The following is a 27,747-nucleotide window of genomic DNA, read 5'->3' as shown; positions in this document are numbered from 1 at the left end:
CCAGGCGCTCAGCGCAAGAACCCGGGCGTCATCCTTGACCTCCCTTTCCCATAGCAAGCCCTATCAGCCACACAATCACCATGTATCCCCCCAGTCCAAGCGTTTTCCCCCATCACCACTTCTGCTTTGATCCGAGCCTCCATCCTGCCCCTCCTGGACTAATGCTGCAGTGTGCTCGCTGCCCTTCCCACATCTGCCTCCCCGCCCCCGCGTGCCACAGTCTACCATGGCAGTCAGACTTCTCCTAAAGCCTAAGGACAACGTGTGATTCCTCTGCTCAAACCCGCCAACAGCTTTTCATCTCAAAAAAAAAAAAAAAAAAAGGAGGGTGGTGTTTTACGGCTCTTGTCTTAGCCTTAAGACATTAGGATGAAGCCTAGTAAATATTTCAACTCTTAGATGCCTTTGGTGCACAACAATTAAGACCTAAGCATTATACTCATCACTGCTTTTGAGTTATACTTAACATCTGTGACATGTCCTCGTGGTTGTTTGGGTATCTGCCTGGTCAAGTGCCACTGTGGGATGGCACTTAAAATAAATGGAGAAACAGCAGCTTTTGTTGGGCAGAAATATGCATATATTTGAAACCTAGAAAAAGATGCTCAGCATCACTAATAATTAGGGGACAGCAAATCAGAACCGTAACGGGATACTACCTCACACCCATTGGATGGTTACTGTATATAAAAAAAAAAAACAACCCAAAAAACCACAACAACACAAAACAGGGGCACCGTCCGGCTCAGTCGAAGGAGCATGTGACTCCTGATCTCGGGGCTGTGAGTTTGAGCCCCTGTTGACTACAGAGATAAAATAAAATAATAAAATAAAATAGAATACCCCATAAAATAACAAGTGTTGGTGAGGAGGCAGAGAAATTGGAACCCTGTGCAGTTGGTGGGGGGGAAGGGGCACATGGAGAGTTATTGTTTAATAGGAATGGAGTTTTGTGGAGTTTTAGTTACACACGATAGAAACAGTTTTGGAGATTGCTCAACAATGAGTGTTCTCAATGCCACTAAACCATACAATTTAAAAGGATTAAGATGTTGAATTTCATGTTATGTCTATTTCACCACGATTTTTTTTTTATTAGAAAAAAAACCCCTAAAAAACCTAGATCACTAAAGCCATCCAGCTCCACCCCCATGACCTCTCACTTACTCCACTCCAGCTCCACTGGCCTTTTTAAGGTTCTTCAAACACGTCAAACATGTTCCTGCCTCAGGGCCTTTGCACTGTCTGTTGCCTCTGCCTGGAATGCTCTTCCCATAGTTATCTGTATGGCTCACCTCCTTCATGTCTCTGCTCACATGTCTTCTTATCAGTGAGTCCTTTCCTGATCACCTTACAAAGAAGCATCTACTGACGTTCTCTATCCCTTTACCTTGCTTTAACTGTTTTCGTAGCACTTGCTTTTGACATATATTAAAGGTATTTGTTTATGCGATGGTGAATGTGATGACCACGGCCCCTGTCACGGCATGTCTAGTCTGGAAGGGGGTGTGTCCTCAGTTATGCCTTTCATGACTTCATCCCACCCCAGCCCCGTTTTAGGCAGAGTCCATGTACCATACGTCACCATTTTTGCATGAGCCCACGACGCTGACATTAAGCTTTCACACATTCTAGACTGTGACTGTTTGAATTTTTCGTCTCTAAAATTCCTGGCACCTGGTTCAGGGCCTGGCACATAGTGGACAAAAGAATTACTCATTGAATGAATGAACGAACAAATGAATGACTTAGTAAATCAAATAATTCTGATCCCTAAACTCTCACCGATATGGTGGGTCAACTTAATATGATGAGGATCCTTACATAAATATTCCTGCTGTAGCCTGAAAAAATGCGTATGGTAAGGATAGATGTTTCCTGAACACCAGTCACATGCGAGAGACTTGACAAAAATCATTTCTAATTTTCAAGGCAATGCCACAAGGAGAGAGGTTAGTCTCCCCATTTACTGGGGAAGAAGACAGGGCATAGAGAAATGGAGACAGCCTGGACAGACATTGCAAGGGCAAGACCCACACAGGGGTCTGTCTTCGTGGGTTCGTCCATGTTGTGGCTTTCAGACATTAACCTTTAGATCACCTGGAGGGTGAGAAATGAGTGAAAACTTTCTTGTGCTTCCCTGTGCTTAACTCTCGTTCTGTTTCCTTGGAATATGATTCCTTCTCTTTTGCTGTCTTGATTTACTCCCCTGCACTCATCATCCCCCCATATTATTCTTCTTCAGCATTTGCTTTCTTCTACTCTTGTCTGGGCTTCAGCCCCCCGCCCCCCGCCTCCATTCCTGTACCCCCCAGCTCTTTTGTGACCCAGCCAGACTGGGACCAAAGCCATTTGTTTATTTCAGAGCCCGAGCCAGAAAAAAAGAAGTTAAAATCTCTCCACACATTAAAACAAAGAAAAGAACATTTTGTATTCCCTTTCATGGTCAAAAGATGATCCTTTCTTCCCCTTCACAAAATCCATTTAGGTGTTTATAGACCAGTTATCTTAACAATGACTGTCCTTTGCTTTTCTCTCTGTGCCAAATAACATTCTTAATTGCCTTGCTCCAACTGTCTCACTTTTTGTGTGTTGGGGAGAGTTCCCTGACAAGTTTATTTTCAATTATAATTTATATTGCAAAGACGGATAGATATTTATGACAGTAAACTTTCCTGCGTGCTGGCCTTTTAACTCTCTAAAGGTCTGTTATAATAAAGAACGCTTATGGCAGATTTACAGAAGCGACTTCTCGGTGTTTTGTTTTGTTTTAAGACAGAGTTCAGAATAAGCACCTTTGGGCAGGGGGAGGCAGTATTTGTGTCTGGTAGATAAAAAAGCAAGAGAACTTTTGGGAAAGGTTGCAGGTGCCAATGTGGAGAAATGTTTGAAACAATATATCAGAACTGCTAAAAAAAAAAAAAAGGAAAAGGAAAGGAAAGCATTTTTGGCTGAAAAATTGTTCAATCAATTGAACCTTCGACTTGTTTTTGAAAATCTATATGTTTCTCCTGTCCAGTTACGAAATATGTGAGCATTCTGATAAGCATGTTTATGGGCTTACCCATTTAGCTTGATCACTCATGTTACCGAGGCTCGTGTCTTGCACAAGAGCCCGCAAAGGGAATAAGATAGTATTTGAAAATGCTCTTGAAGGGTTGTAAATTTGTGAAACACCAACATTCATTTCAGAACAACTGAGGACAAAAGAAAAGGAAAGAAATCCAAAATTTGAACAGAGCTCTATGAACAGGATGACCACTGAAATAGTATCCATAATAAAGATACACAACTCAAATGTATATCAGGGGCTGGTTAAGCAAATTAAAGGTGTGTTTCCAGAGTGAAAAAAATTACATTATAAAACACATTTACAAAGTGTTTGTTTTTTAATGTGGAGGGCAAGGCTTATGACACCCTGGTTCAGTGAAATAAACAGAATGCCAGTCTGTATTTTCAAATTGATGTCAATTATGTTAAAGGTATGATATTCATAGAAGAAAGATTAGAAGAAAATTCACTAGAATGTTATCTTTCTCTGATCTGCAGAGGAAGCAGAGAAATTACTCAAATCATCCCATGAGTGAATATAAGATTGCAGTTGTGCAATCTTTGAGGGAAAAGGCAAGAATGCAGGGGTTTGATTTAGTTGGGGGAGGTTAAGAAGGCTCCCCTGGAAAAGATAAGAGGATTTGATTGTGATTTAGTATTTCAAGCTTTATTAGACAACGTCTTACTATTAAAAAAACATATTAGGTCGATGCTAACATGGTCTTGAAATCATATTGCCTATAGTCCTGGTTTTTCAACTCCGGTGCTATTGACATTTTGGGTCAGATAATTCCTTTTTGTGGGGTAGCTCTCCTGGGCATTGTAGGCTGTTAGTAGGACCCCTGGCCTCTACCGTCTAGATAACAGTAGCCCTCTTGAGTTGTGACAACCAAAAACCGGCTCCAGACATTGCCAAATGTCGCCTGGTTGGGGAGGGAGCAGAATCACCCCCCCATTGAGAACCTCTGCTGTGGACTTAAGAGAATCAACATTCTCTACAGCACGTGAGTGCCTGAGATTGACTCAAGACCTGCATGCCTGGACTAGAGTGAGCTAGTCAAGTGGCTGAGGGACAAAAGTACCCCTCACATCAATTTTTTCATGCTTTGTTCATCTAGTCTTCAAATGAAGAACTGGCAGGAGAAATTCTTGCTGACATTTCATTTCTGCTTTAACGAACTCTGGAGTATTAATACTTTCTTTTTTTTTTTTTGAGTATACACTTGTAGATTTCCATATATTAGCAGCAACTAGGAAGACTAATTAGGGCAGGAAATTGTTCGATACCAATTTGGGATTGATAAAATGGCAACATGTTGAGATACCAAAATGAGGGAGGGGGAGAATCATCAGTTAAGTGGTGATTATTGCAATTAGCCAGCCTTTGCAACCATAAATCATCCTAACAGAGGGGCTCCAAGCCAGGACGCTCAGAAAAGTGGACATTTGGCCCCATAATAAAGCACTCCTGGTGAATTACAAGCATGATTTCTTAAGCAATTTTAGCTCAACTTCTAAATCTCTAGAATTTGAAGACTTCCTTCCAGAAATAAAACCTTCCATGAGGCAGGCCGATATCAAATCGATGCAAATCCATAGCCTCCAAGAGGTTGATCCATGCTGAGAAAAAGGCCACTCTTTATACTTCCCGAATCCAAGCCTCACATTTCCCAAATTTAAGCAGCAATGGTTACCATGTCGGTCCACGTGGCCGTTTCCTGGCATGAATAATTAGAGACCCAAAGGGGCATACTTTTGCAGTGGCAGATCATGATTTATGGACACCAGCCTTACCATTTTAGCCTTTTCAAGCTTGTGATGCTGGCAATCCCACATAGGAAAAAAAAAACACCCCCATATTTATGGCCCTTTCAATTATAGGGATAACCAAATTTCTAAACTGCCTTCCTAAAAACAGCTTCATTTAGGTATGCTTTACATATCATAAAATGCACCCATTGTAAGTGTACAGTTTGATAGTTTTTAATAAATTAATACAATTGGGCAGCCCTCAGTTTGTAACGGCCTTGTTTCCCCAATTGTGGTAAAATACAATCTTCCCCACTTGTGGTAAAATACAATTTTACCATCTTAACCGTCTTTAGGTGTACGGTTCAGTGGTATTAAGAACATTCACATTGCTGTGCAATCTCTAGATCTCTTTCCATCTTGCAAAACTAAACTCCATACCTATTAAACAACTCCCCCTCCCCCCTCTTATAAGCACCTCATGTAAGTAGAATCAACTGGTATTTGTCTTTTTGTGACTAGCTTATTTCCTTTAGCATCATGTTCCCAAGGTTCATCCATGTTGTAGCACGTGCCAGAATTTCTTTCACTTTTAAGGCTGAATGATATTTCTTTGTGTGTAGACACCACATTTTGTTTATCCGTTCATCTGTGGATGAACTCTTGGCTTGCTTCCACGTTTTAGCTCTTGGGAATAATGCTGCTACAAACACGGGTGTACAAATATGTCTTCATGTCCCTGTTTTTTGTTCTTTGGGGCATACACCCAGAAGTGGAAATGCTTTATTGTATGGTAACGCGATGTTTGATTTTTTTGAGGAACTACCATACTGTTTCCCCAGCAGCCACACCAATTTACATTCCCACCAAGGGTAATTGCCTTTTAATACTTTATTTTATATTCAGGCCTGCAAAATCATTTGCCATGGATGGATTCATTCATTATTTATTGCGACTTCCATGTTCCATTGCTGTGGCGAAGGGCTAGGGGCTCAGTGGTGAAGGTGTCTGCTTTCGCGCAGACACTGTGGAAAAACAAGCAATAAACGGACATACAACTAAATCTATAATCATAAATTTTGAACCACGCTATCAAAGGAAGAATTGGCTTCTAGGAGATGAAAAGGTGAGACCTGGTTTGGGTGAGGCAAGGTACGTGTTAGGCAGGGAAATCTGGAGACTGGAAACCTAGGAGGGAAGGGCCGGGTGACGCAGAGGTGGGATTTTTGCCGAAAGGGGTAGAAGCTCTGAGCTCCAGGGGGACCTATGCCGTTTAACTGGACAGTTACGGAGTTCAAACATTGAGCGTGCATTTGTGAGTACCTACAAGGTGCTGACAGGAACTCCGAGCTTGGTTTTCCCATCATGAAACAGGAATAAAAAAAGGATTTTAATGAGGATGAAATAGGATTATGTAGCCCAAATATCCTCATTGACAGTAAAGCCTCAGTTTTCATAGACCGCTTGCCTGAAAGATAGAACAAGAAATGAATTTCCCAACAATTTCTGCCTGGGGCAAAGAGTGAGAATGATTGGATTATATAAACCGAGTCACCTAACAGAAGGCATTAAAAAGCTTAATATTATCTTTTACTTTGATCTTTTTTTTTTCTTTCTGGTTCCACCCAGGTCTTTGGGTTCTTCAAGGAATATTAAATAATTTTTAAAAATGCCTTTGATTGGGGGTATTGCATGTAGCTCTCTATTCTCTATTCACCTGCTCTGCTCTAGGGTCTAGGAGGTAGGTTCAAAATGTGTATGACAGCCTTCTTTTCTTGATATGATGTTCATGGAAGGTTTCCATTGGAGGAGAACTCCTTGATTTTACCTGTAGAATTTACTTCTACAGAGCCTGGATTTTCCAGGACAGGCTTACTTAAGCCTATGTTTTCTTTTGCCCCCATTTTTTCTTGTTCTTGTTTTCTTGTCTATATTCAGCTTCAGCTGCATGACAGGTTCGGGGATACAATAAGAATTTTGGAGCCAGGTTTAGGGATCGACCACCAGCTCAGCCACTTCCTAACTAAGTCACTTCACATCTCTGAGCCTCAGTTTCCCTGGGAAGATAAAACAAGGGAGTGTGCATCTAGCGGGTCTGCTGCGCCACATAACAGGGGCTCAAACAATAATTACTATCATCATCACTTGGAGATGCAAGTGGTAGTTTTCTGACCTTGTTCTAAGTAGAAATGATGAAACTATCAACTAAAATAAATAAATATAAGAAACTGTATCTTTAATGAGGTTTTCCTTAAACCACTGAGAGGTCTTGAGCTGTAAACTTACTGTACATTCGTTTAGATTTGTCAATTACATCTCCTGCTAAGCCACGTTAAACAGAAAAGGTGTTGGGAATATAAGTAAATTAGTCAGCAAGGCAGGTGTTAATTGGCTTTTTTACTCAGGATGAGAATTCTAAACAGCTTCCATGTATTATTAAACCAAATCCTTACCTTCCCAACTTTGGCCACTGACTGTAATTCTATCTTTTTTGCTTTAGGGGACTTACATAAAACAATGCAAAACATTTTCAAACAGAGACTCAAAATTGGAGGTTAACCTTCTTTCAGTAAGCTTTTATTGATGGCCATGAATATCAAAAAGATGATCAAGCTGATTTATTTTCTGCCTTGGGATGTCCAAACACCCAGGTGAATGTATTTATGAGCCCAGCATTCTATTTTGCTTGCATTTCTGATGAGCTCACAAGAAACTCTTACAAGCTGGGAACTTGATATATAACTAATCGAGAAAATGCAAGGCACAAATGTGGATGGTTTACAGTTCTCTTACAATGAAGTGAACGCCAAATAAAGAGGCAGGCCCAGAGGCGTCACGGAAACACCCATCAAAGACTTAGAAGGCTGAAAATTTCATCATTTATTCAACATTTATTGAGCATTTACATTACGCAAGGCAGTTAGTGGAATTAAATATAGAGATTTACTGTATCGATGTATATACATGTAATATCACACACACACAATTTTAGAAAATGCCAGGTATCCCCATGTCAGGATGATGCAATCACTTTGAACTATACCCCTTTTCCATAATGAAGTCCGTATTGCAAAAAAATTCCAGCGATTAGTTTAGTGACACCCAGTTACTCTGACAGTACTCACTGCTATTCCATGGGAGATGCAGGAGCACTGTCTCAGCAATAAAATATGATGTTATCAGACTTTTATGGCTTGTGGAGGAAAAAATGCAATTGCTTGCTGTTTTGATACTATCTTTGACTATACTGGCCTTTAATCTGCCTTTTCTGTATTTAGTATCCAGTCATTTTAGAGTAAAAAGCCCCCAAACCAAAAACCACGGTCGCATTGTAACAACAAACCAATCCTCGCGAATATGAACCCTGGGGCTATTATTTAGCATTTAAAGGAAATAAATCATGATGAGAGGATAATCTGAAATTTTGGAAATTCCAAGGCCATTTTAAGAGGTGAGATGGATTGGGAAGGTTGAATAAACCACCATTTTCACTATTCTTCAGGCATCTCGAAATTCCATTTAAACATTTCAATAAAAAATAAGATGGAAGGAGACATGTGTCATATCTGTTTTTTGTTTGCAGGGTTTCTGGGTAGATGTGAAAATTGTGCCAAACTATTCCACTGAAAAGACCTTCCAACCCCGGCTTGCGCGGATATCAACCTTACAAAAGTAATTTCTGGAGCACACTACCAGATACGCTCGTTCCAAAACTTTTACGGACGCTCCTAATTTTTAATAAGCACACAATTATTTTTATTCTTCTCTCCAAGGACTCAGATAGCTGGAGCGAGGATGGGTCCCCCTCTGATTTCGTGCACGATCCAGCCAATCTGAGCCCGGATGCTAATTAGTTGCGCTCCCCCGAGGAACACGCCTTTGTCGCATGCAGGGCCGGACTACAAAGCCCAGAATGCCTCGCCCCTCCCTGATCAATGAGGGCTTATTTAAATGATCTCTGAGGTCTTGGACCCAGGCCAATCAGCTGTCAGGGCTCATGATAAATCGCAATGCATTATTGATAATAATAATTACTGGGACATGCGCGTTCCGGCCGAAGGGGGGTAAATTTCCTAACTCCAGGAATTTGTGGCGGAGTGGGCAAATAACCGCGGCTCTCCGGGCGGCCCGATGCTCGCACCATGTCGAGGCGCAAGCAGGCGAAACCCCAGCACATCAACTCGGAGGAGGACCAGGGCGAGCAGCAGCCGCAGCAGCCGGCCCCGGAGTTTGCAGATGCGGCCCCAGCGGCGCCGGCGGCGGGGGAGCCGGGTGAGTGGGGCTGGGGGCGCGCGCCGGGGGCGGGCAGTTTCCCGGACGTTCGCTGGACCCTCGAAGGCGCGAGCTTCGGGGAACTAGCGGCTTCTAACGCAGATTCTGGAACCAAGATCTGGGGGCTCAGCTCTAGAGAAGGCACCCTCGTTCCCACCCCCCACCCCCGCCCTTGTTAATTTTACACTTTACGGCTTCCCTCTCTTGTGTAAGTTTCACCCCCAGGTCTCGCTCCTCTTGTTGTAAGATTGACCCCCACCCTCTGTCCCTCATTCCTGAAAGGTTCCCTTCTCGTCCCTTGCCCCTCTTAATTGGTTCCACTCCCCTCGCTAGTAACCTCCCCCCAACTTGTAACTTAGGTTCCCCTCCTCCCTCCCTGGCGCCGCTTTTAAAAGAAAGACCCCGGGGGTCCCCACCTTTTCCCTCACCCCTTGGGGGCTCTTCTAGGAGGCTGGAGAAGGGGCGCACCCCTGGAAGACCCCCGGGGGGAGGGCGATCTGTTGCACGCGCCCCTCCCGGGCCAAGCGGGGGGAGGGGGGCGCGACCTCTCCCCACCTCCGGGAGCTGGGGTGCGGGCCACCCGCTCTGAGGGGATTGGAGGGCCCGAAGAGGTGGGGGCGAAGGGCACAGTATTTCCCTTTTTAAAAAAAATTTCTTTAGGGTTTTGGCTTCTCCCCGGGCTTTGCCGCCTGCGATCTTCGCCCTAACCTTTCGGGGCCTGACCTCCAGCCATCTTTGATTTCCGACTTCCTAAAAATAACCGCGGCGAGCCCGAGGGGTGCAGGCTCCCCGGGGCCGGGGTCGCGGGCGCGCGGCAGCTCCTCTGGGGTGCACCCGGCTGGAATTTTGCGGGGCTTTCCTGGGGTGTCCGGCTTTCCAGAAGCGTGCCTCGGGGGCCAGAGGGGAGAGGTCGGGCCAGGGCTGGGCGGTCGCGGCCAGGGCGAGCTCCCGGGGCTGACCCGCCCCACGCTTCCGCGGGGAGCGTCTCCGGGGTCGGGAGGCGTTCGGGACCCTCGCCCCGCCGGGAGCGGCCGGACAAACTCCCCTTCTCCTAGTCACTTGGCCGAGGAGGGTGTAGGAGCGAGTCGATTTCCCACTATCTCCCCTCGGTCCTGGCCCGCCAAATTGTCGCCTGATAAGTTTTTAGCTACGCATGGGGGGAGGGGGCGTTGTTAACCTCCTCTTGGGCCTTGTGGGTCGTTTCCCCTCTTCTCCCCGCCTGCTTTCTAATTTCCCAGCCGCTGATGGGGGTGTGCACTGTAATCCCAGACATTCTAAGCCACAACTCCCAACTCCGATGGGAAGGCTGCGCTCCTTTTTGGCTACCTACCCCTTTTTTCCGGGGAGGGAATGTAGTATGTTTCCCAAATTTATAATCGGTTAATGTAAATCTCTATCCGCCCCCCCCCGCAAGTAACATCTTTTTTCCAGGGCAAATTAAAGAGATCGGCTTGACCAGGGGCAGCTGTGCGTTTTCGGGGCGTCTGATGGTCAGGGCTGCGGGCACCCGAGGCCCCAGGAGGATGGACTCTCTTTGTGCCTCGGGTCGGGGGGGCACTTGGGGGGAGAGCATGGAGAGGCTTCGTCGCCTGGCCCACCTGGAACAAAAGGGTTAACCCTCCGCCCGCCCGCTTCCTCCCAAGAGGAGGGGCGAGCTCCGGGCTCTGACCCCTCCCCTGGTTCTGCTTTGACCTCCCCGTTCTCCTACCCCCTTTATTTTTGGTGGGCGCAGCAAGTGGTGCTTTTGGTGGTGTTTGGCACCTTTGCGGGGAGCTTGTTACAGGGTGGCTTCTTAAATTAACGCTGGTTGGAGTTTGCAGTCAGTTAACACGAGCTCCGCTTAGGATCTCAGGCCTGACTGTGCGCTCCCTCCACGATTTGGGAGGGGGGTGGGTTCGCTATTGAGCGCTGGGGTTACAGCGGACCGCCGAGTTGCGCGCAGGCGCCCCCTGGAGGCCCAGCCTGGAGCCGCACGCTTTGCTGAGAGGCGGGTCCCCTCACAGGTACCGGCTCACACCTGATGGGTGGGACGGGTTGGGGGGTGGGGATGGAGAGCGCCTGGCTGGGCCCAAGGATGGGCGCCCCTGGGGACCTAAGCCAGTTGATTGCGCGAGCCTTGGCTGTACTTGGTACTCTTTGCCAAGTCTTTGGAATTCTTGAAAAGAGTTCCTCGATTCTAGAATGTGTTTGCAGGATCTCCAGTTGCCACCATGAGACAGAAGGTAGTTTTCCTCAAGCAGTATACATTTTAATGGCTGCATTTTGCATTTGAGCAGCTTGGTACGTACGTACCTATCTCCGTATTAATATATATGCAGCTATATAGACACACGGATCTATAGATCTGTGTGGATCTGTGTAGACCGACAGATACATAGATATGCGTAATTTTTTAAAAACTAAGATTGGCCCACTCCTATTTTGCAAAACCAATTTGAGATCCACTTGTAAAGAATTCTTGAGAGGAAAATGGAGTTTGGGGATCAATTAGCAGATCAAAACATCTGCAGGTGGGCAGTGGTCTCACGCTACATACGGGGAAAATTAGCATTTTCTCAAAAGAGTTTCGAATGCCCTTTGTGCTAAACTGGATTACAACCATCAACGATTAAGATCCCCAAGTTTCAAACAACTGCCTAGCCCCAGTTTCTAAACTGAAATGACCTCCGCTAGCGGTAATGATTTAGCAAGAGGGCCCTTGGAAGTTCCTATTTTAATTGGGGAGAGAGGGAAATCTCGTTGATAGTAGCTTGAATGTTGCAGGCCAGACTTTCTGTGTTTCGATCTTCGTTTCCGACAGAGAAAGGGGCTCCAGCTTGCCCGGAGCCCCTTTTGTTCCGTTAAAAATAAGTTGCACAAGTCGGTACTTGGTCATTTCAGCCTCCCCTGGCTTCCTCATGGGTGGGGAGTTGGGGAGCCATCTTGGGAGGCAGGGGATGCAGTCAGCACTTCCTCTTTTTAAATGAAGTTAGTGTTTTGGTAAGATTTTAGAGATGTGCATTCCAATCCGGTTGTATGACTTTCAGCTGTGTAACCTTGAGACCTGCTCGATTTCTCTGAGCTTTTGGATTTTTCCTTTATACGGTGGAGGTAAAGAGTCCTGCTCAGATCATTTCAACTGCAGAAGGACCCCCACTGTGTGCTGGGAATGTGATTAGTAATCAATTTTGTTAAAAATAACTTGTTTTCAATTTTATTTACTTCTTGTGTCAAGACAGTTCTGAACTGCTCATTGAGATGATTCTGCAGTTTTTAACTGTAGCCTACTAACGAGGCTGGGGACCTCAAGTACATTATCTTTAATTCTCATTTGTACTCATTTTAGAGTAAACAGTAGCTCCCCGTTGAAATGGCTTGCTCATGGTTGATTTTAGCCATGCTCCGAATCCAAGGAGCTGTTTCTCATGATCTGACTCTGGTTGGTTATGAGATGGGATTTTCCATCAGTTCCTTTGATGAAGGAGCCCTGATGAGTGTTTAGCTGGTCGAGTTTGACAATCTCGCCTCCCTTTTAAAGTTTGAGATGTGCCTTTTCGGACTTTAGATTAAGGGGTCTTTGGGGAGGAGAGTTGGAAATAAAGCAGTGTTTGCATTTCATGCTCTGGGCCTTACTGCCCTGGAAAAATCATGGGGAAGAGTTCAACAAGTTCCCTCTTTCCTCAGCCCTTAACTGTTGTACTTTTGATTCTTTAAGGAAAGCATCTAAACCATTTTAAAAGACTAAACTCACACAAGCACTGCATCTCCAGTTACTACCCCCATCCTTTTTTTTCAAATGAATTTCGTGACTGTCAGTCTTTGTTGGGGGGCGCGGGAGGACTCTAGAAGGAGAAAACAAAAGCCCCTGCCTACATGGAGTTTACACGTTTGCTTAAAAGATGAACTCCAGTTGAGGGAAAATGGGACCTATCTCTTAATGTAAATAGCAGAACTCAGACACATTAACAGCTGTTACAGCCCTCTTGGATTCTTTTACCGTTTTTCCTTCTCAGCAGAGTCTCTGAATTTTGATCCAGGACCGTTCCGAACAAGTTTTAAGCTCTTAAATTAAGTCAAACTTAATTATAGCTTTAATTTGCTATCTATGAAGTGAGTTAAAGCCTTGTTACTTAAGTGTTTCTGGGATTGCTGAATTGAGATGTAAAATTAAACTCGTAAAATGGACACTTCTTTCAACTGGTTCAAAGGCCATCCCTTTTGTTTTTTGGTAAGCAATTATCCTGTGGGTGGGGGAGGGTCGAAGATATTGTATACTTTAATCTACTCATTGTGGTTCTTCTAATATAGAAATGGGGGAGGGGAAATAAGCTTGAGTCATAATGCTTTTCTCAAGATTATATAGGTTTTATTTTTTAAGCATTTTGGAGGCTCCAGAGTTTGATTGGCTTCTAGTAGATGAGCCTTTCTTCTATACAATAGTAAGAGTATTTTCTATCCATTTGGCAGTGATTGAATCTAAGACCCCTGCTGGGTTTACTGCATTCTTCCAACTTATTGGATAACTAGATGCTGAGAGATAACATTCCTAAAATTCGGAGTGGGGGTGGGGTGGAAAAGATGGAAGAACTAGTTGCTGGGTAATCTCTCTGAACTCTGCCTTTTCCTTTTGGGAAGGGTTAACTTAAGCGGAGCAGGCAATTGTTAATAACCCAGTCCTCTTACTCTCTCGGGCAAGTAGGGCTTTGGTATTTGCCCATGGTGGTCTGGATGCAGAAGGTACGTTTTACTGCACATGCATTCAGAGCTTCTGCTGTTTTAAGACTCAAGTGGGATGTTGTTGGTTTTGCATCCAACCTGCAGAAGAGGCCAGCCTGTGTATACAGTGAAGGCAAGCTGGTATTCAGGTTGTAAATCACTCTTGGAAACTGTTAGATCCTTCTAGTGCAGGGGAGCTTAACCTTTTTTGTGCCGTAGATTCCTTCTCCACAGAACGCATTTAAATGCAAAATTAAAATGCACAGAAACACCAAGGAAATAAATTGCGTTGAAATGTAGTTATTGGGGCGCTTGGGTGGCTCGGTTGTTAAGCATCTGCCTTCGGCTGAGGTCATGATCCCAGGGGCCTGGGATCGAGCCCCGCATCGGGCTCCCTGCTCGGCGGGAAGCCTGCTTCTCCCTCTCCCGCTCCGCCTGCTTGTGTTCCCTCTCTCGCTGTGTCTCTCTCTGTCAAATAAAATCTTTAAAAAAAAAAAATATATATATATATATAGTTACCAAAACCAAAAAATATTTGTGATATAATGTGCTTCTTTATGAACGCATTAAATAAGATCGGCACTGCTGGTCAGATAACCACCAGAATTTCCAGTAAGGCAATGGCATTAACATCATATGAAAAGATCTGCTGTTGGTGATGAAGTCACAGGTTATGCAGATAGCCTTGTGGTGTGTTTCCCACATCTGTCATTGAAAGTCAGATACTAAATTTTATTTATTTAATTTTTATTTTTTTTTAAGATTTTACTTATTTATTTGACAGAGAGGGAACACAAGCAGGGGGAGTGGGAGAGGGAGAAGCAGGCTTCCCGCTGAGCAGGGAGCCCGATGCAGGGCTTGATCCCAGGACCCTGGGATCATGACCTGAACGGAAGGCAGATGTTTAATGACTGAGCCACCCAGGCACCCCTCAAATACTAAATTTTAGTACAGATTAGTGAAAATAAAGATTTTTTTTTTCTTATCTAATTTCATGGACTCCAGTTTAAGAATGCTGGTTTAGAACCTGATTTCAATGAAGGAATATTGTCCCTAAGGGAGTGAACATTTTTTTAATTTCTTTTGGGGGGTGGTATGAACATTTCTTGAGGGGGAGGGGACGGAAGATTGATTTACAGTGGTTTGTGGCCTTCCGAAGGACCATAGTGCATAAACAGATACACAGTATATTTGTGGTATTAAAATTTCATGGGGGGGGGCAGTAGTTACGAAAAGAAAGCTTTAAAAACCTCCATAGAATGATGAAATGGAAAGAAGTGTGAGAAACTCGGCTCTAGAAGAAACACGATAAATGAGGCCACTAAGTTTAGTGCCCTTCTAGATGGTACTTAAGAATACAATCCCTGATCATCTTCTTCTGGTTAGCAGTTTGTTGCCTTGAGCCACTTAATTATTTCTGAGCCTCAGTTTGTGCATCTGCAAATTGGGACAGAGGACGCTTGCTTGATTATGTGGCTGAAGAGATGAATGGGTTAAGGTGCAATAGCATGTGTTTTGTTTGTGGAGGGTGGTGGTGGTTTCCCTTAGAGTGGGATGGGCATTCTTGCAGGGGCTTTATTGGAGATTTCCAGAAGTTAGAATGGTGGAGTCCAGGTTTTTAAACATGCTAATGAGAAAGAAACCGTAGTACAAAAGTTGATACTTTAAAATTTTTCTCTTCCTCAGTCCCCAGGTCCACACTCCCAAGAGCTTAGAGCGCAGCCCTCGTTTCTCTTACTTCAGATAGAAATTTTTCCACGTACATATTTATATCTTTATCCACAAACACAGATGGGACCACAGAGATACATCCCGTTCACCTCGTCCTCTTGAAATAAAATCCCAGGCAGTTGTCCCCTAGAGCAGCACAGATAACATAGATCTGCTTTATTTTGGTAGGCTACGAAGTAGTCCCTTTTTTTCCCCTGTACCCTGACCTATTTATTTTATTTTTTTAAAGATTTTATTTATTTATTTGAGAGAGAGAATGAGAGAGAGAGCATGAGAGGGGGGAGGGTCAGAGGGAGAAGCAGACTCCCCGCTGAGCAGGGAGCCCGATGCGGGACTCGATCCTGGGACTCCAGGATCATGAATGACCTGAGCCGAAGGCAGTCGCTTAACCAACCGAGCCACCCAAGGCGCCCCTACCCTGACCTATTTAATCAGAACCTTACTGCTTGACCACAGAGTGCATCTGTTTTTGTTTTTGCTGTTTGTTAATATGAGAAATGTATCCTTGTATTTCATAAAGTAAACGCCTAACAAGGGTCAAAGGAGAATTGCACCAACCTGATGTTGCCGATAGTGCTGGGAAGGAGCTGTATCTCTTATATACACCTACCAGGGTGTGTAAATATACAGTGTGTATTTCCCTGCCAAGAGACACTTGTTAAAAAGTTCTCTGTTTTAAGGTTCTTGACACATAATTGCCAGAACTGCTTTTCCGGAAAGTGCTATGTAACAACCCCTCCAACACCCCACTCCCTGTCTTGGGAAAGTGTAGGGATAGATACTGTATTCTGGGAACTGACAAATATTTTTAACTGGATTCTATGCCTGGGATCAGGAACTTACCTATTGATCACCGGTTAGGTAGCAGGGGTGCATTGTGTACTAACTTAAAGTGACTTCAGGGAGTCGCAGAAAGATAGTAGTGGCATGTGCCCTGGTCCCTTTCCCCTTCCTTGCCACCCTGACCCCTCAGGCTTGTCTGTCCTCCCTGGGGTGTCTTCTAGAGGAAAGATAGTTGCAGTCTCAACAGAAGAAACATATTATGGTAGGAAGTGTAGGAAGAAAGGGAGGATCTGGGCGCTGCATGCCTGGGTTTTAATACTGGCCTTGCAGTTTATCAGATGTATTACTTGGGGCAAACTGATGTCCTCTGTGCGTTGGTTTCTCTGTGAAATACGATAGCCTCTACCTCAAAGTTGTTATAACCTATAAATTGTTGCCTGGCACATAGTAAGTGCTCAGAAGTTACCTATGACTAATTTTTAATTGTGTTGCCTTGGGGAAAGTCACGATACTGTGACTTCTGTGTTTCTCATCTCTAAATGGGGCAGATACTTCATAGATTGGGTGAGTATAGTATGGGGCACCTAGAGGTCCCTAGTCTGAACTGCAGACAGACAAGAATAGCAGGTTCATCTTTTTCACCACCGTTGTCAGATCCCTAGCTCCCCTGTCTTGTGCCCAGTAGGAGGTGGGAAGTATTGGTAAATGAGTTAGGCATTCAGTGACCGTTACTGTTAAATCTTGTTCTCAGCAGCCCTGGTTGCCCTGCTAACCATTTGAGCCATTAGAAATAGAGGGTGTAGAGAAACTAATGTTCACTGAACACCACAGTATCTGCACTTTGGCCAGATCCTATCCAGGATGGCGTCAGGCACATTAGTAGGCATTTGACACACATTTGTTAAAAACTTCACTTAACCCAGGCATATCTACCTTATGAGGTTGTCATGATTATGCATGTTTCAGGCGGATTCTTTTTTTTTCTTTTAAAGATTTTTATTTATTTATTTGAGAGAGAATGAGAGAGAGAGAGCACATGAGAGGGGGGAGGGGCAGAGGGAGCAGCAGACTCCCTGCTGAGCAGGGAGCCCGATGTGGGACTCCCAGGGACTCCAGGATCATGACCTGAGCCGAAGGCAGTCGCTTAACCAACTGAGCCACCCAGGCGCCCTCAGGCAGATTCTGAGGGCTAAGGCTACCATATCCAACTTGTTCACAGGCAAGTGCTGGGTCAGCCCTAACCTGCTTTCCCTGCACTGGCAGGCCAGACCTGGCTTGTTGGCTCTTTCTCCCTGGCCCACCCCCAACCCACACACACTTGCAAAACTTCATAGTGCCGGGTCTGAAATTCATAAAGATTAGGCCACCTTATGTAGTTTTAAAGAACCACTTTTTGAAACTCTGTAAACCTTCTCAAGAGAAATACACTTTTTTCTTCCAAGATCAACTCCTCCCCCATACTGTGGTGGACTTCTCTGTCAAAACCCTATGGTTTGGGGCGCCTGGGTGGCTCAGTCGTTAAGCGTCTGCCTTCGGCTCAGGTCATGATCCCAGGGTCCTGGGATCGAGCCCCGCATCGGGCTCCCTGCTCGGCGGGGAGCCTGCTTCTCCCTCTCCCACTCCCCCTGCTTGTGTTCCTTCTCTCGCTGTGTCTCTCTCTGTCAAATAAATAAATAAAATCTTTAAAAAAACAAACAAACCCCTATGGTTTTAGGGAGTGTAATCACCGAAGGAGTTGAGAGGCAAAAATATATTCGTTTTCTTTAAAAAGTAATAATTTCCTTAAAAGGGAGATGTATCCTTCTTGGCCTTTCTTCCACGCATCCCTACATTTCAAACACGTTTTATTTTAAACAAAAGTGGTCACATTTTACATACTGTTCTGCAGCCTATTTCTTTGACCTAACATCTGTCTCCATGTCATACAGAAGTTAGGCCTTTTTTTTTTTTTTTAAAGATTTTATTTATTTATTTGAGAGAGAGAGAATGAGAGACAGCATGAGAGGGAGGAGAGTCAGAGGGAGAAGCAGACTCCCCGCCGAGCAGGGAGCCCGATGTGGGACTCGATCCCGGGAGTCCAGGATCATGACCTGAGCCGAAGGCAGTCGCTTAACCAACTGAGCCACCCAGGCGCCCAGGCCATTTTTGCTGTATGGGTGAATCAAAATTTACTTATGCTATAAACATTTCTGTAAACAAAAACAACCCTTCTTACATGGATCTTCGTATACTTCTGCAATTATCTGTGTGGTTTAGATCCATACACCTAAGAGTTGCTGGCTCCGAGGTATACCTCTGACTTCTTAGTGGGAGAATATACATACAATCGATAGCCAGGAAATGAGAGCAATAAAGTAGCTTAGGGAGACTCTTCACCCAACTTGTTGCTTTCAGGACCCAAGCATCCAGATAAAGCCACAGCCCCAAGATGGGCATTTTAATATGCAGGCTAGCGTTAACGGAATAGGACCCAATTACAAAAGAAATCCACGGACCAGTCCTCTTTAGGAATGTAACTGCCCAGATGTAGGAAGATGTTTGATTTTGTATATTTCATTTCAGATAAATTAGAGTGGTAGAAGTTGCAAGTACAGGGAGAAGAATGAAACCCATCATTCTCATCCCCTTTCCATTCTCAGGCTTCCCTTTTTACATAATGGTTTATTAACCCTTTTAGTGTCCTGACGGGTAAGACTTTTAAGTTTTTCATGACCTGTAAGGTCATCAAAGTCACATAGTCACAGCCTTCCTTGAACATGAAATCTTTTCTTTTGTCAGTGTCTCATATGAAAATATTCCTATAGGAATATCTGCCTGGCCTTCCTGTGTAAATGGATCCAGCGTGCCGTTCTCCGTATTTTCAGTGAATTTGGCACTGTTCTCACAATTGTTGGCACCCGAAACTGGGAAGGTACACTCGTTATACTGAATGAGTGGGGTTTTTTTTTAGGATTTTATTTATTTATTTGTCAGAGCAAGCACAAGCAGGGGGAGCGGCAGGCAGTGGGAGAAGCAGGCTCTTTGCTGAGCAGAGAGCCCCGTGAGGGACTCGATCCCAGGACTCTGGGATCATGACCTGAGCCGAAGGCAGACGCTTAACCAACTGAGCCACCCAGGCATCCCTGAATGAGTGATTTAATGCAGTTTCGCTTTTAGGGGCCCCACAGTGGTGGTGAGCAGCCATATTTGAGCAGGTTTCCAATGTCACTTATATTCAGAGACCCATTTGCCTTAGCAAGCTCACTCTGGGTGCAGAGCCCCAAGGGGATTATTTTTAATAATAAATTGTATGAATTTCCTAGGGTTTCCATTACAAATTGGATGACTTAAAACAACAGAAATTTAGGGGTGCCTGGGTGGCTCAGATGGTTGAGCATCTGCCTTCGGCTCAGGTCATGATCTCCAGGTCCTGGGTTCGAGCCCCACAGCAGGATCCCAGCTCAGTGGGGAGCCTGCTTCTCCCTCTGCCTCTCCCCCTGCCTCTCCCCCTGCTTATGCTGTCTTTTTCAAAATCTTAACAACAGCAAAAAACAAATGATTCTGGAGGCCAGACATCTGAAATTGAGGTGTTGGCGGGGATGGTTGGTTCCTTCTGGAGACTCTGGGGAGGAAACTGTTCCAAGCCTCCTTTCTGTCTTCTCTTGGCTTCCAGGAGTCCTTGGTTACAGCCCTGTAATTCCTTCCTAGGGCCTTATTTATTTATTTATTAAAGATTTTATTTATTTATTTATTTTTTCAAAGATTTTATTTATTTATTTGAGAGACAGAATGAGAGATAGCATGAAAGGGAAGAGGGTCAGAGGGAGAAGCGGACTCCCTGCTGAGCAGGGAGCCCGATATGGGACTCGATCCCAGGACCGTGAGATCATGACCTGAGCCGAAGGCAGTCGCTTAACCAACTGAGCCACCCAGGCGCCCAAAGATTTTATTTATTTGACAGAGACACAGCAAGAGAGGCACAAGCAGGGGGAGTGGGAGAGGGAGAAGCAGCCTTCCTGCGGAGCAGGGAGCCCGATGCGGGGCTTGATCCCAGGACCCTGGGATCATGACCTGAGTCGAGGGCAGATGCTTAACGACTGAGCCACCGAGGAGTCCCCATAGGGCCCTATTTATTCCATCTCTCCTTTCCCTATCTCTTGAAGAACATCAGGCATTGGGTTAGGGATCCTCCCAACTAGATTTGCAAAGATCCTGTTCCAAATAAGTTCACATGCACAGGTGCTGGGTATAAGGACTTGGACATATTTGGGGTGGGGGTGGGGGGGACACAATTCAACCCACTACACGAGTGGTTAGGTCATTCAGACCTCTGAATGGCTGGTTCCCTTTCACAGTCTTCTGCCTCTTAGGACACAGGTCATGAAGGCGTCTGTATTGTGAGCTGTGGTTCTTCGCTAGAAATTACCCCACATCCCTTCTTGGGCACAGTTCTTAGCATGTGTTCTCTTGTCCCAGGTGCTCCAATGAACCACCCAGGGAATGGCCATGAAGCCAGCAGGGATGGAATGACAGCAAAGAGGACTCGGCGGGAGGAGACGCACATCTGTGAGAAATGCTGTGCGGAGTTCTTCAGCTTCTCCGAGTTCTTAGAACACAAGAAGAATTGCACTAAAAATCCACCTGTCCTCATCATGAACGACAGTGAGGGGCCAGTGCCTTCAGAGGACTTCGCCGGGGCTGTGCTGAGTCCGAGCAGCAAGGAGGGTCCCCGGGAGGATGGCGGCGGCTCGGGGGAGATGAAGGAGAAGCCGGGGGCCGAGTCGGTCGTGTACCTGAAGACCGAGACCGCCCTGCCATCCACGTCCCAGGACCTAAGCTATTTACCCAAAGGCAAAGTGGCCCACACTAACGTCACTCTTCAGGCCCTGCGGGGCACCAAGGTGGCGGTGACCCAGCGGAGCGCCGACGCGCCGCCAGCCCCCTTGCCCGGCGCCGGCAGCATCCCGTGGGTCCTCGAGCAGATCCTGTGCCTGCAGCAGCAACAGCTGCAGCAGATCCAGCTCACCGAGCAGATCCGCGTGCAGGTGAACATGTGGGCCTCCCACGCGCTCCACTCGGGCGTGGCGGGGGCGGACACCCTCAAGACCTTGGGCAGCCACATGTCCCAGCAGGTTTCGGCGGCCGTGGCTCTGCTCAGCCAGAAAGCCGGAAGCCAGGGCCTGTCTCTGGATGCCTTGAAACAGGCCAAGCTACCTCACGCAAACATCCCTTCTGCCACCAGCAGCTCTGCGTCCCAGGGGCTGGCGCCCTTCCCCCTGAAGCCGGATGGGACGAGGGTGCTGCCGAACGTCATGTCGCGCCTTCCCGGTGCTTTGCTACCTCAGGCCCCGGGCTCTGTGCTCTTCCAGAGCCCTTTCTCCACTGTGGCGTTAGACCCGTCCAAGAAAGGGAAGGGGAAGCCCCCGAACGTGTCCCCGGTGGAGGTCAAACCCAAAGACGAGGCCATCCTCTGCAAGCACAAGTGTAAGTACTGTAGCAAGGTTTTTGGGACTGATAGCTCCTTGCAGATCCACCTCCGCTCCCATACCGGAGAGAGACCCTTCGTGTGCTCTGTCTGTGGCCACCGGTTCACCACCAAGGGCAACCTCAAGGTGCACTTTCATCGACATCCCCAGGTGAAGGCGAACCCCCAGCTCTTTGCCGAGTTCCACGACAAAATGGCGGCAGGCAATGGCATTCCCTATGCACTCTCTGTACCTGTCCCCGTAGATGAATCGAGTCTCTCTTTAGACAGCAAACCTGTCCTTGTAACAGGGACCCCCAACGTAGGGCTACCTCAAAATCTTTCTTCAGGGACTAACCCCAAGGACCTCATGGGCGGCCCACTGCCCAGCGACCTACAGCCCGGGCCTTCTCCAGACAGTGAGGATGGATCCCTACTATCCGGGGTGGGGCCAAACCACAGTTCCCCAAGGGTTGGTGGCTTCCAAGGGAGTGGGACACCCGAGCCAGGGTCAGAGACCCTGAAATTGCAGCAGCTGGTGGAGAACATCGACAAGGCCACCACCGATCCCAACGAATGTCTCATTTGCCACCGGGTCTTAAGCTGCCAAAGCTCCCTCAAAATGCATTACCGCACCCACACCGGGGAGAGACCATTCCAGTGTAAGATCTGTGGGCGAGCCTTCTCCACTAAGGGTAACTTGAAGACGCACCTCGGGGTCCACCGAACCAACACGTCCATAAAGACGCAGCACTCGTGCCCCATCTGCCAGAAGAAGTTTACCAACGCGGTCCTGCTGCAGCAGCATATCCGGATGCACATGGGTGGCCAGATTCCCAACACGCCTCTGCCCGAGAATCCCTGTGACTTTACGGGTCCCGAGTCCATGATGGTCAGTGAACATGGTAGCGCAGGTGCCGTCTGTCACGATGATGTTATCGAAAGCATCGATGTTGACGAGGTCGGCCCCCAGGATGCCCCCAGTAGCTCCGTGAAGGTCCCCGTGCCTCTTCCCAGCGTGCATTCGGCATCACCCACGCTCGGGTTTGCCGTGACGGCTTCCCTAGATGCCCCGGGGAAGGTGGGTCCTGCCCCTCTTCTCCTGCAGCGGCAAAGCAGCAGAGAAAACGGTTCGGTGGAGAGTGATGGCTTGACCAACGACTCCTCGTCCTCGGTGATGGGAGAGCAGGAGTACCAAAGCCGAAGTCCAGATGTCTTGGAGACTGCGTCCTTCCAGGCACTGTCCCCAGCCAATAGCCAGGCAGAAAGCATCAAGTCCAGATCTCCTGATGCTGGTGGCAAAGCAGACAGCTCCGAGAACATCCGCACTGAGATGGAAGGTGATAGAGCTTTGGATTTAACTTAGGTCCATTTTGGGCACAAGGTCATCCAAAAGGAACTTGGGTTGAACTTGGCAAATGGACAGTATGATGTATGCAAAGCAGCTCCTTTGTAGGGCAGTTAGCCTCTTTGTACTTCTGGGTAGAGGGCAATAATAACTACCTCTGTCCTAGTACTAAGGTCCTTTTATTTGCGGTGGTTAATGCAAATTGGGTATGGACAGCACACTTGTTGGTTTTTAACTTTTGTGGTTGAGCCCCAGGGAGACATTGGGTAATCTTAAGGAAATGATCCAGTAGGAAAATGTTTAAGTAGGCACTGCATTTTGGCCACTGAGATAAGCCATAGTTCCTTGATTCTGAGGTCCCTCTCCCTAATGGAAGGTTCACAGATTAATAACTCTTGGTGGGGGGAGGCGGTGGGCATGAGGAGGAGAATCTAAACTGTGTAAAGTGCACATATAAATTGTGGGATGCCTGTTGATGTCATTAATGGTGAAATGGGGAAACAGCTGTAATGTAGAATGAAATAAAGCTGGTGTCCGGGCATACTTTTTTTTTTTCTTTTTTTTTCTTTGTGGCAGCAAAGTAAGGTTTTACTGAGTGATAGCAGAGTAATAGCACAAAGCTCCCAAGGAGGGAGGGAACCCGAGAGGGTTACCCTCCAGGCATAAAAGGTAACTTTTTTTAAAGTAGTTTTTAGGTATTTATTTTTAAGTAAACTCTACACCCAACGTGGGGCTCGAACCCACAAGCCTGAGATCAAGAATCACGGAGCTCCACCAACTGAGCCAGCCAGGCTCCTCTTAAAGATAACTTTCTATGCAGGAACTTGAATTTCTGGGGTTTGTGTGTTGCCCATACCTTAACACTTAAAATGGTGACATTTCCGAAGTAAATATTTGAGTTGTTATTCCCTGGGCAGGTCAGCGTGCTAAAGAGGAAGGCTGCCTCGGAGATAACACATTGTCCCAAAAGCTGTTTCCAGGCTCTCGGTGGGCAGTTGTCATCAAAGCTCTTTTGTGGTTGGAGAAGGAATGAGTATGGGATGATAAAGGTTTGGGGTTTCTTTTCTCTGGATACTAGGTCGTAGCAGTCTGCCATCAACATTTATCCGAGCCCAGCCAACCTATGTCAAAGTTGAAGTCCCTGGTGCATTTGGTGGACCCACGACCATGTCCCCAGGCATGACACCTTTGTTAGCGGCCCAGCCACGCCGACAGGCCAAACAGCACGGCTGCACACGGTGCGGGAAGAACTTCTCCTCGGCGAGTGCGCTGCAGATCCACGAGCGGACTCACACAGGGGAGAAGCCTTTCGTGTGTAACATATGTGGGCGAGCGTTCACCACCAAAGGCAACTTGAAGGTGAGTTTCTTTGGGCTCTCAGCAGGGATGGGGTAGGTGTTCAGCAGGTCTTTATTGGTGTTCATCCATCCATGACGGATTCTTCTAAGGACCGGTGGGGTACTGTATAGTCATATCTCACAGCTGGCTCTCAAAATAGGCATCAGAAAGTACGTTTTCTCACATCACAGTGTTTCTGAAATTGCGATCCCAGGACCCTCGGACCATGACCTGAGCCGAAGGCAGACACTCAACCGACTGAGCCACCCAGGCGTCCCTTATATATAGTCTTAAAGACCCATAAGACTGTATATCATTTAAAAGATTAAACATACTTAACTACGGGGGCGCCTGGGTGGTTCAAGTCATTAAGCGTCTGCCTTCTGCTCGGGTCATGGTCCCGGGATCCTGGGATCGAGCCCCGCATTGGGCTCCCTGCTCGGCGGGAAGCCTGCTTCTCCCTCTCCCACTCCCCCCGCTTGTGTTCCCTCTCTCACTGTGTGTCTGTCAAATAAATAAAATCTTTAAAAAAAAATACTTATTACAAAAACAAGCTATATTCTTTTAATTTTGCAGTTGGCAAAAATGTCAGGGAAGGACCACAAAGTAACTTAATCTCTAATACTGACTTCTAGAAATAGAAAACTTCAGTTAGTTCACAGGCCCTCGGATTAGCCCAGGGAAGGACTGGAGTCCTTTTGCTGCACAAATGGCTTTGGGCAGATGGCTCCTAGTGCCTCAGTTTCCCAGGCGTGGGGATGATGGTAGTGACAACTTCAGAGTTGTCCAGGAGGATAAATGAATCATACTAGTAAGGAGTTTTAAATTATGCCTGGAACATCTTAACAGCTTAGAGCGATGAAGAATGAGTCACTTCTGAGCTCACTGGCAAAGATAGCCACTAACTTCTGAGGATGTCGGTGCGTTGAAAGGAGGTGAGCTGAGAAAGTAGTGCCCACCACATTTTTTGAAAAGGGTTTAGAAACTTGGACGAGAACAAGAATTGGAAGGAGCCATAGACGGTAGGATTTCTGTCATCAGAAGAGGCCTTGCCTTGCCTACGATCCTAGAATAACTAGCATTCATTCCCACAGAGGCCTTCCATCACTGCTCTGGCAGGGCTTGCTTTATCTGTGATAACAGAACGATCACATTGATGACGATCATTGAGTAGTGTGTAGTGGCTCCATCAGGGCAGTGTCCTGTTCGGTTCAAAGTTATTTTTTAACTCATTTTTTATTCAGGTACTTGCAGACTCAGAATTCCTAGATCCTTACGCACTTTGCCCAGTATCCCCCAGTGGCAGGATTTTGCGAAACTCTAATGTGAATAAATAACACAACCAGGATACGGACCTGGATGCAACCTACTGACCTTACAGATCTTCCCATTTTATTTGTACTGTGTGTGTGTGTGTGTGTGTGTGTGTGTGTGTGTGTGTGTGTGTGAAGTGCTGCGCGGTGCTGCGCAGTGTTACCTGTGTGGGTTTGTTCTTTGCAGATTTTAACCACAGCACTTGAGCCTGGTGCATAGTAGGTGTCCCTGTAAATTGCTTACATGAAGAGTTGGGATGGGGACAGAATTGGAGCAAATGTCCCTGCTTTGGTTGTCTTTACTTGCCTCTAGGCAGGAATGTGGGCCCATTGTTGCCAGATTATCTGATTTTCCGCCCCCCCACCCCCACACATAATACACAAGAGAACAGATAACCTGGAATTTTAAAATGTTCAAACCCATAGGCAGATGGACTAGCTTGCCAACATGCACGCTTTCAAATCGGTTTTGGTGGAAACCTTTCTGTTTCTCTTCCCATAGGTCCACTACATGACGCATGGGGCCAACAACAGCTCAGCACGCCGTGGGAGGAAGCTGGCCATCGAGAACACCATGGCTCTGTTAGGAACTGATGGGAAGAGAGTCCCTGAGATGTTTCCCAAAGAAATCCTGGCGCCTTCGGTGAACGTGGACCCTGTCGTGTGGAACCAGTATACCACCATGCTCAATGGAGGTCTGGCCATGAAGACCAATGAAATCTCTGTGATCCAGAGCGGTGGTATTCCTACCCTCCCAGTTTCCCTGGGGGCCAGCTCCATTGTGAACAACACCACTATCTCCAAGATGGATGGCTCCCAGTCCGCCCTTAGTGCTGAAGTAGAAAAACCAGGTGCTGCGGACAGCGTCCCCAAACACCAGTTCCCTCACTTCCTTGAAGAAAACAAGATTGCAGTCAGCTAAGCTCTAGGAGAACCCTTATTGAAGGAGAAATGGCAGGCAGAATGGCCTCTAGAACTGTACTTTTTTTTTTTTCCTTTTTAAAAGACCCCATCTCCTCCTGTTTGTTTTCTTACTGATGTGCAAATGATGTTTACAGTTGTGATCACAACCTCAGGCAAGTCCTACAATCAGATGATGATATGCTGCTTTGCAAAAAAAAAAAAAAAAGGAAAAAAATTGAAAAAAAAAATTTGAAAAAAAAACAAAAAAGAAAATACATACTAAAACAAATACTAGAATTTTTTTTCTTTAATTTTGGAAAGAAGCGGGTCTTGCAAAGTAGCTTTGTTACTTGGCGACAAACTGTATACATAAAAACCTTTGTACAACCGAGAGTAACTATTTCCAAAGACTGTCCCCTTGTTTCAAGTTGGAACTTAGTGAACTACAATGGAAAAGATAACCGTTAGCCTAATTGGGGAGGGGGGTACTAGAGACTTCCCCGGTGACTGTATGCGGGTACATGAACACGATCTGGCATCTGTTTAGGGACCTGTGTTTTGTATGACCTCCAACCCTTCACCCATTTTTTTTCCTGAATGTATTTTTTTAGACTTAAGGTTGTAGAATTACAAAATTCCTCCAACCTTGGAACCTTAAGTAGGATGCCCTCAAATGGACTGTGTTTAGTCCGTAGGGAGTCAGTGTGTGTTGCTGCTTATTTAAATACAGTTCGGTTGAAGCCCCAAGTGTGCCAATGTACCCCGTCTGCTCTCCAGATGCCTCCTTCCTGAGCCACCGGGAGAGGTGGGCACCTGAGCAGGGACCCTCAGGTGACTTCATTTGGTTCGCCAGTGCCTACTCGATCGAAGAACTGGGTTTCCATTCTTGCAGAAACTCCCAGAAGGGCATGTTTCTCACAGGTTCACAGACTGATGTGTACAAAAATGTCCTTGGTGCAACTTACGCCAAGTTACTATGAAGATTGTTCTTCGAGTATTGCTTGAAGGCTACGAAGTTGGAACAGGCAGGTCATGGGTGTGAAAGCTTTAATTTATCTACCTCATTTATTTTTTTATTTTTGTAGCCATAGCGTCTATTTTCCTATTTTATGACCGCTGAA

The 27,747-nt window shown here is 46.2% G+C and overlaps 1 protein-coding gene across 2 annotated transcripts; it reads left to right on the top strand.

The window, feature by feature from the left end:
- The first annotated feature begins 8,942 nt into the window (after positions 1 to 8,942).
- SALL4 (spalt like transcription factor 4) lies at positions 8,943 to 26,809 on the top strand. 2 transcript variants are annotated; one of them, XM_028125239.1, is made up of 4 exons: positions 8,943 to 9,072; positions 20,737 to 21,744; positions 24,151 to 24,431; positions 26,226 to 26,809. In XM_028125239.1, the coding sequence occupies exons 1-4, from the start codon at positions 8,943 to 8,945 to the stop codon at positions 26,643 to 26,645; spliced, it is 1,839 nt and encodes a 612-aa protein (XP_027981040.1). In that variant the 3' UTR covers positions 26,646 to 26,809. The 2 variants fall into 2 exon arrangements, with proteins under 2 accessions (XP_027981040.1, XP_027981039.1); XM_028125238.1 differs by having other exon boundaries at positions 20,737 to 23,064.
- The last annotated feature ends 938 nt before the right edge of the window (positions 26,810 to 27,747 follow it).

This window comes from Eumetopias jubatus, unplaced genomic scaffold (assembly GCF_037043125.1).
Source record: "Eumetopias jubatus isolate StellerSeaLion01/CBP00866 unplaced genomic scaffold, mEumJub1_p1.0 scaffold_9, whole genome shotgun sequence".
Taxonomy (NCBI): domain Eukaryota; kingdom Metazoa; phylum Chordata; class Mammalia; order Carnivora; family Otariidae; genus Eumetopias; species Eumetopias jubatus.
The sequence above is the reverse complement of the archived record's forward strand: the minus strand, read 5'-3'. Positions and strand labels throughout refer to the sequence as shown.

Coding starts and splice junctions, on each gene's coding strand:
- SALL4 (XM_028125238.1), top strand. CDS start 8,943: ATGTCGAGGCGCAAGCAGGCGAAACCCCAGCACATCAACTCGGAGGAG. Junction 23,065..24,150: donor CATCCGCACTGAGATGGAAG/GTGATAGAGCTT, acceptor TCTGGATACTAG/GTCGTAGCAGTCTGCCATCA. Junction 24,432..26,225: donor CCACCAAAGGCAACTTGAAG/GTGAGTTTCTTT, acceptor CTCTTCCCATAG/GTCCACTACATGACGCATGG.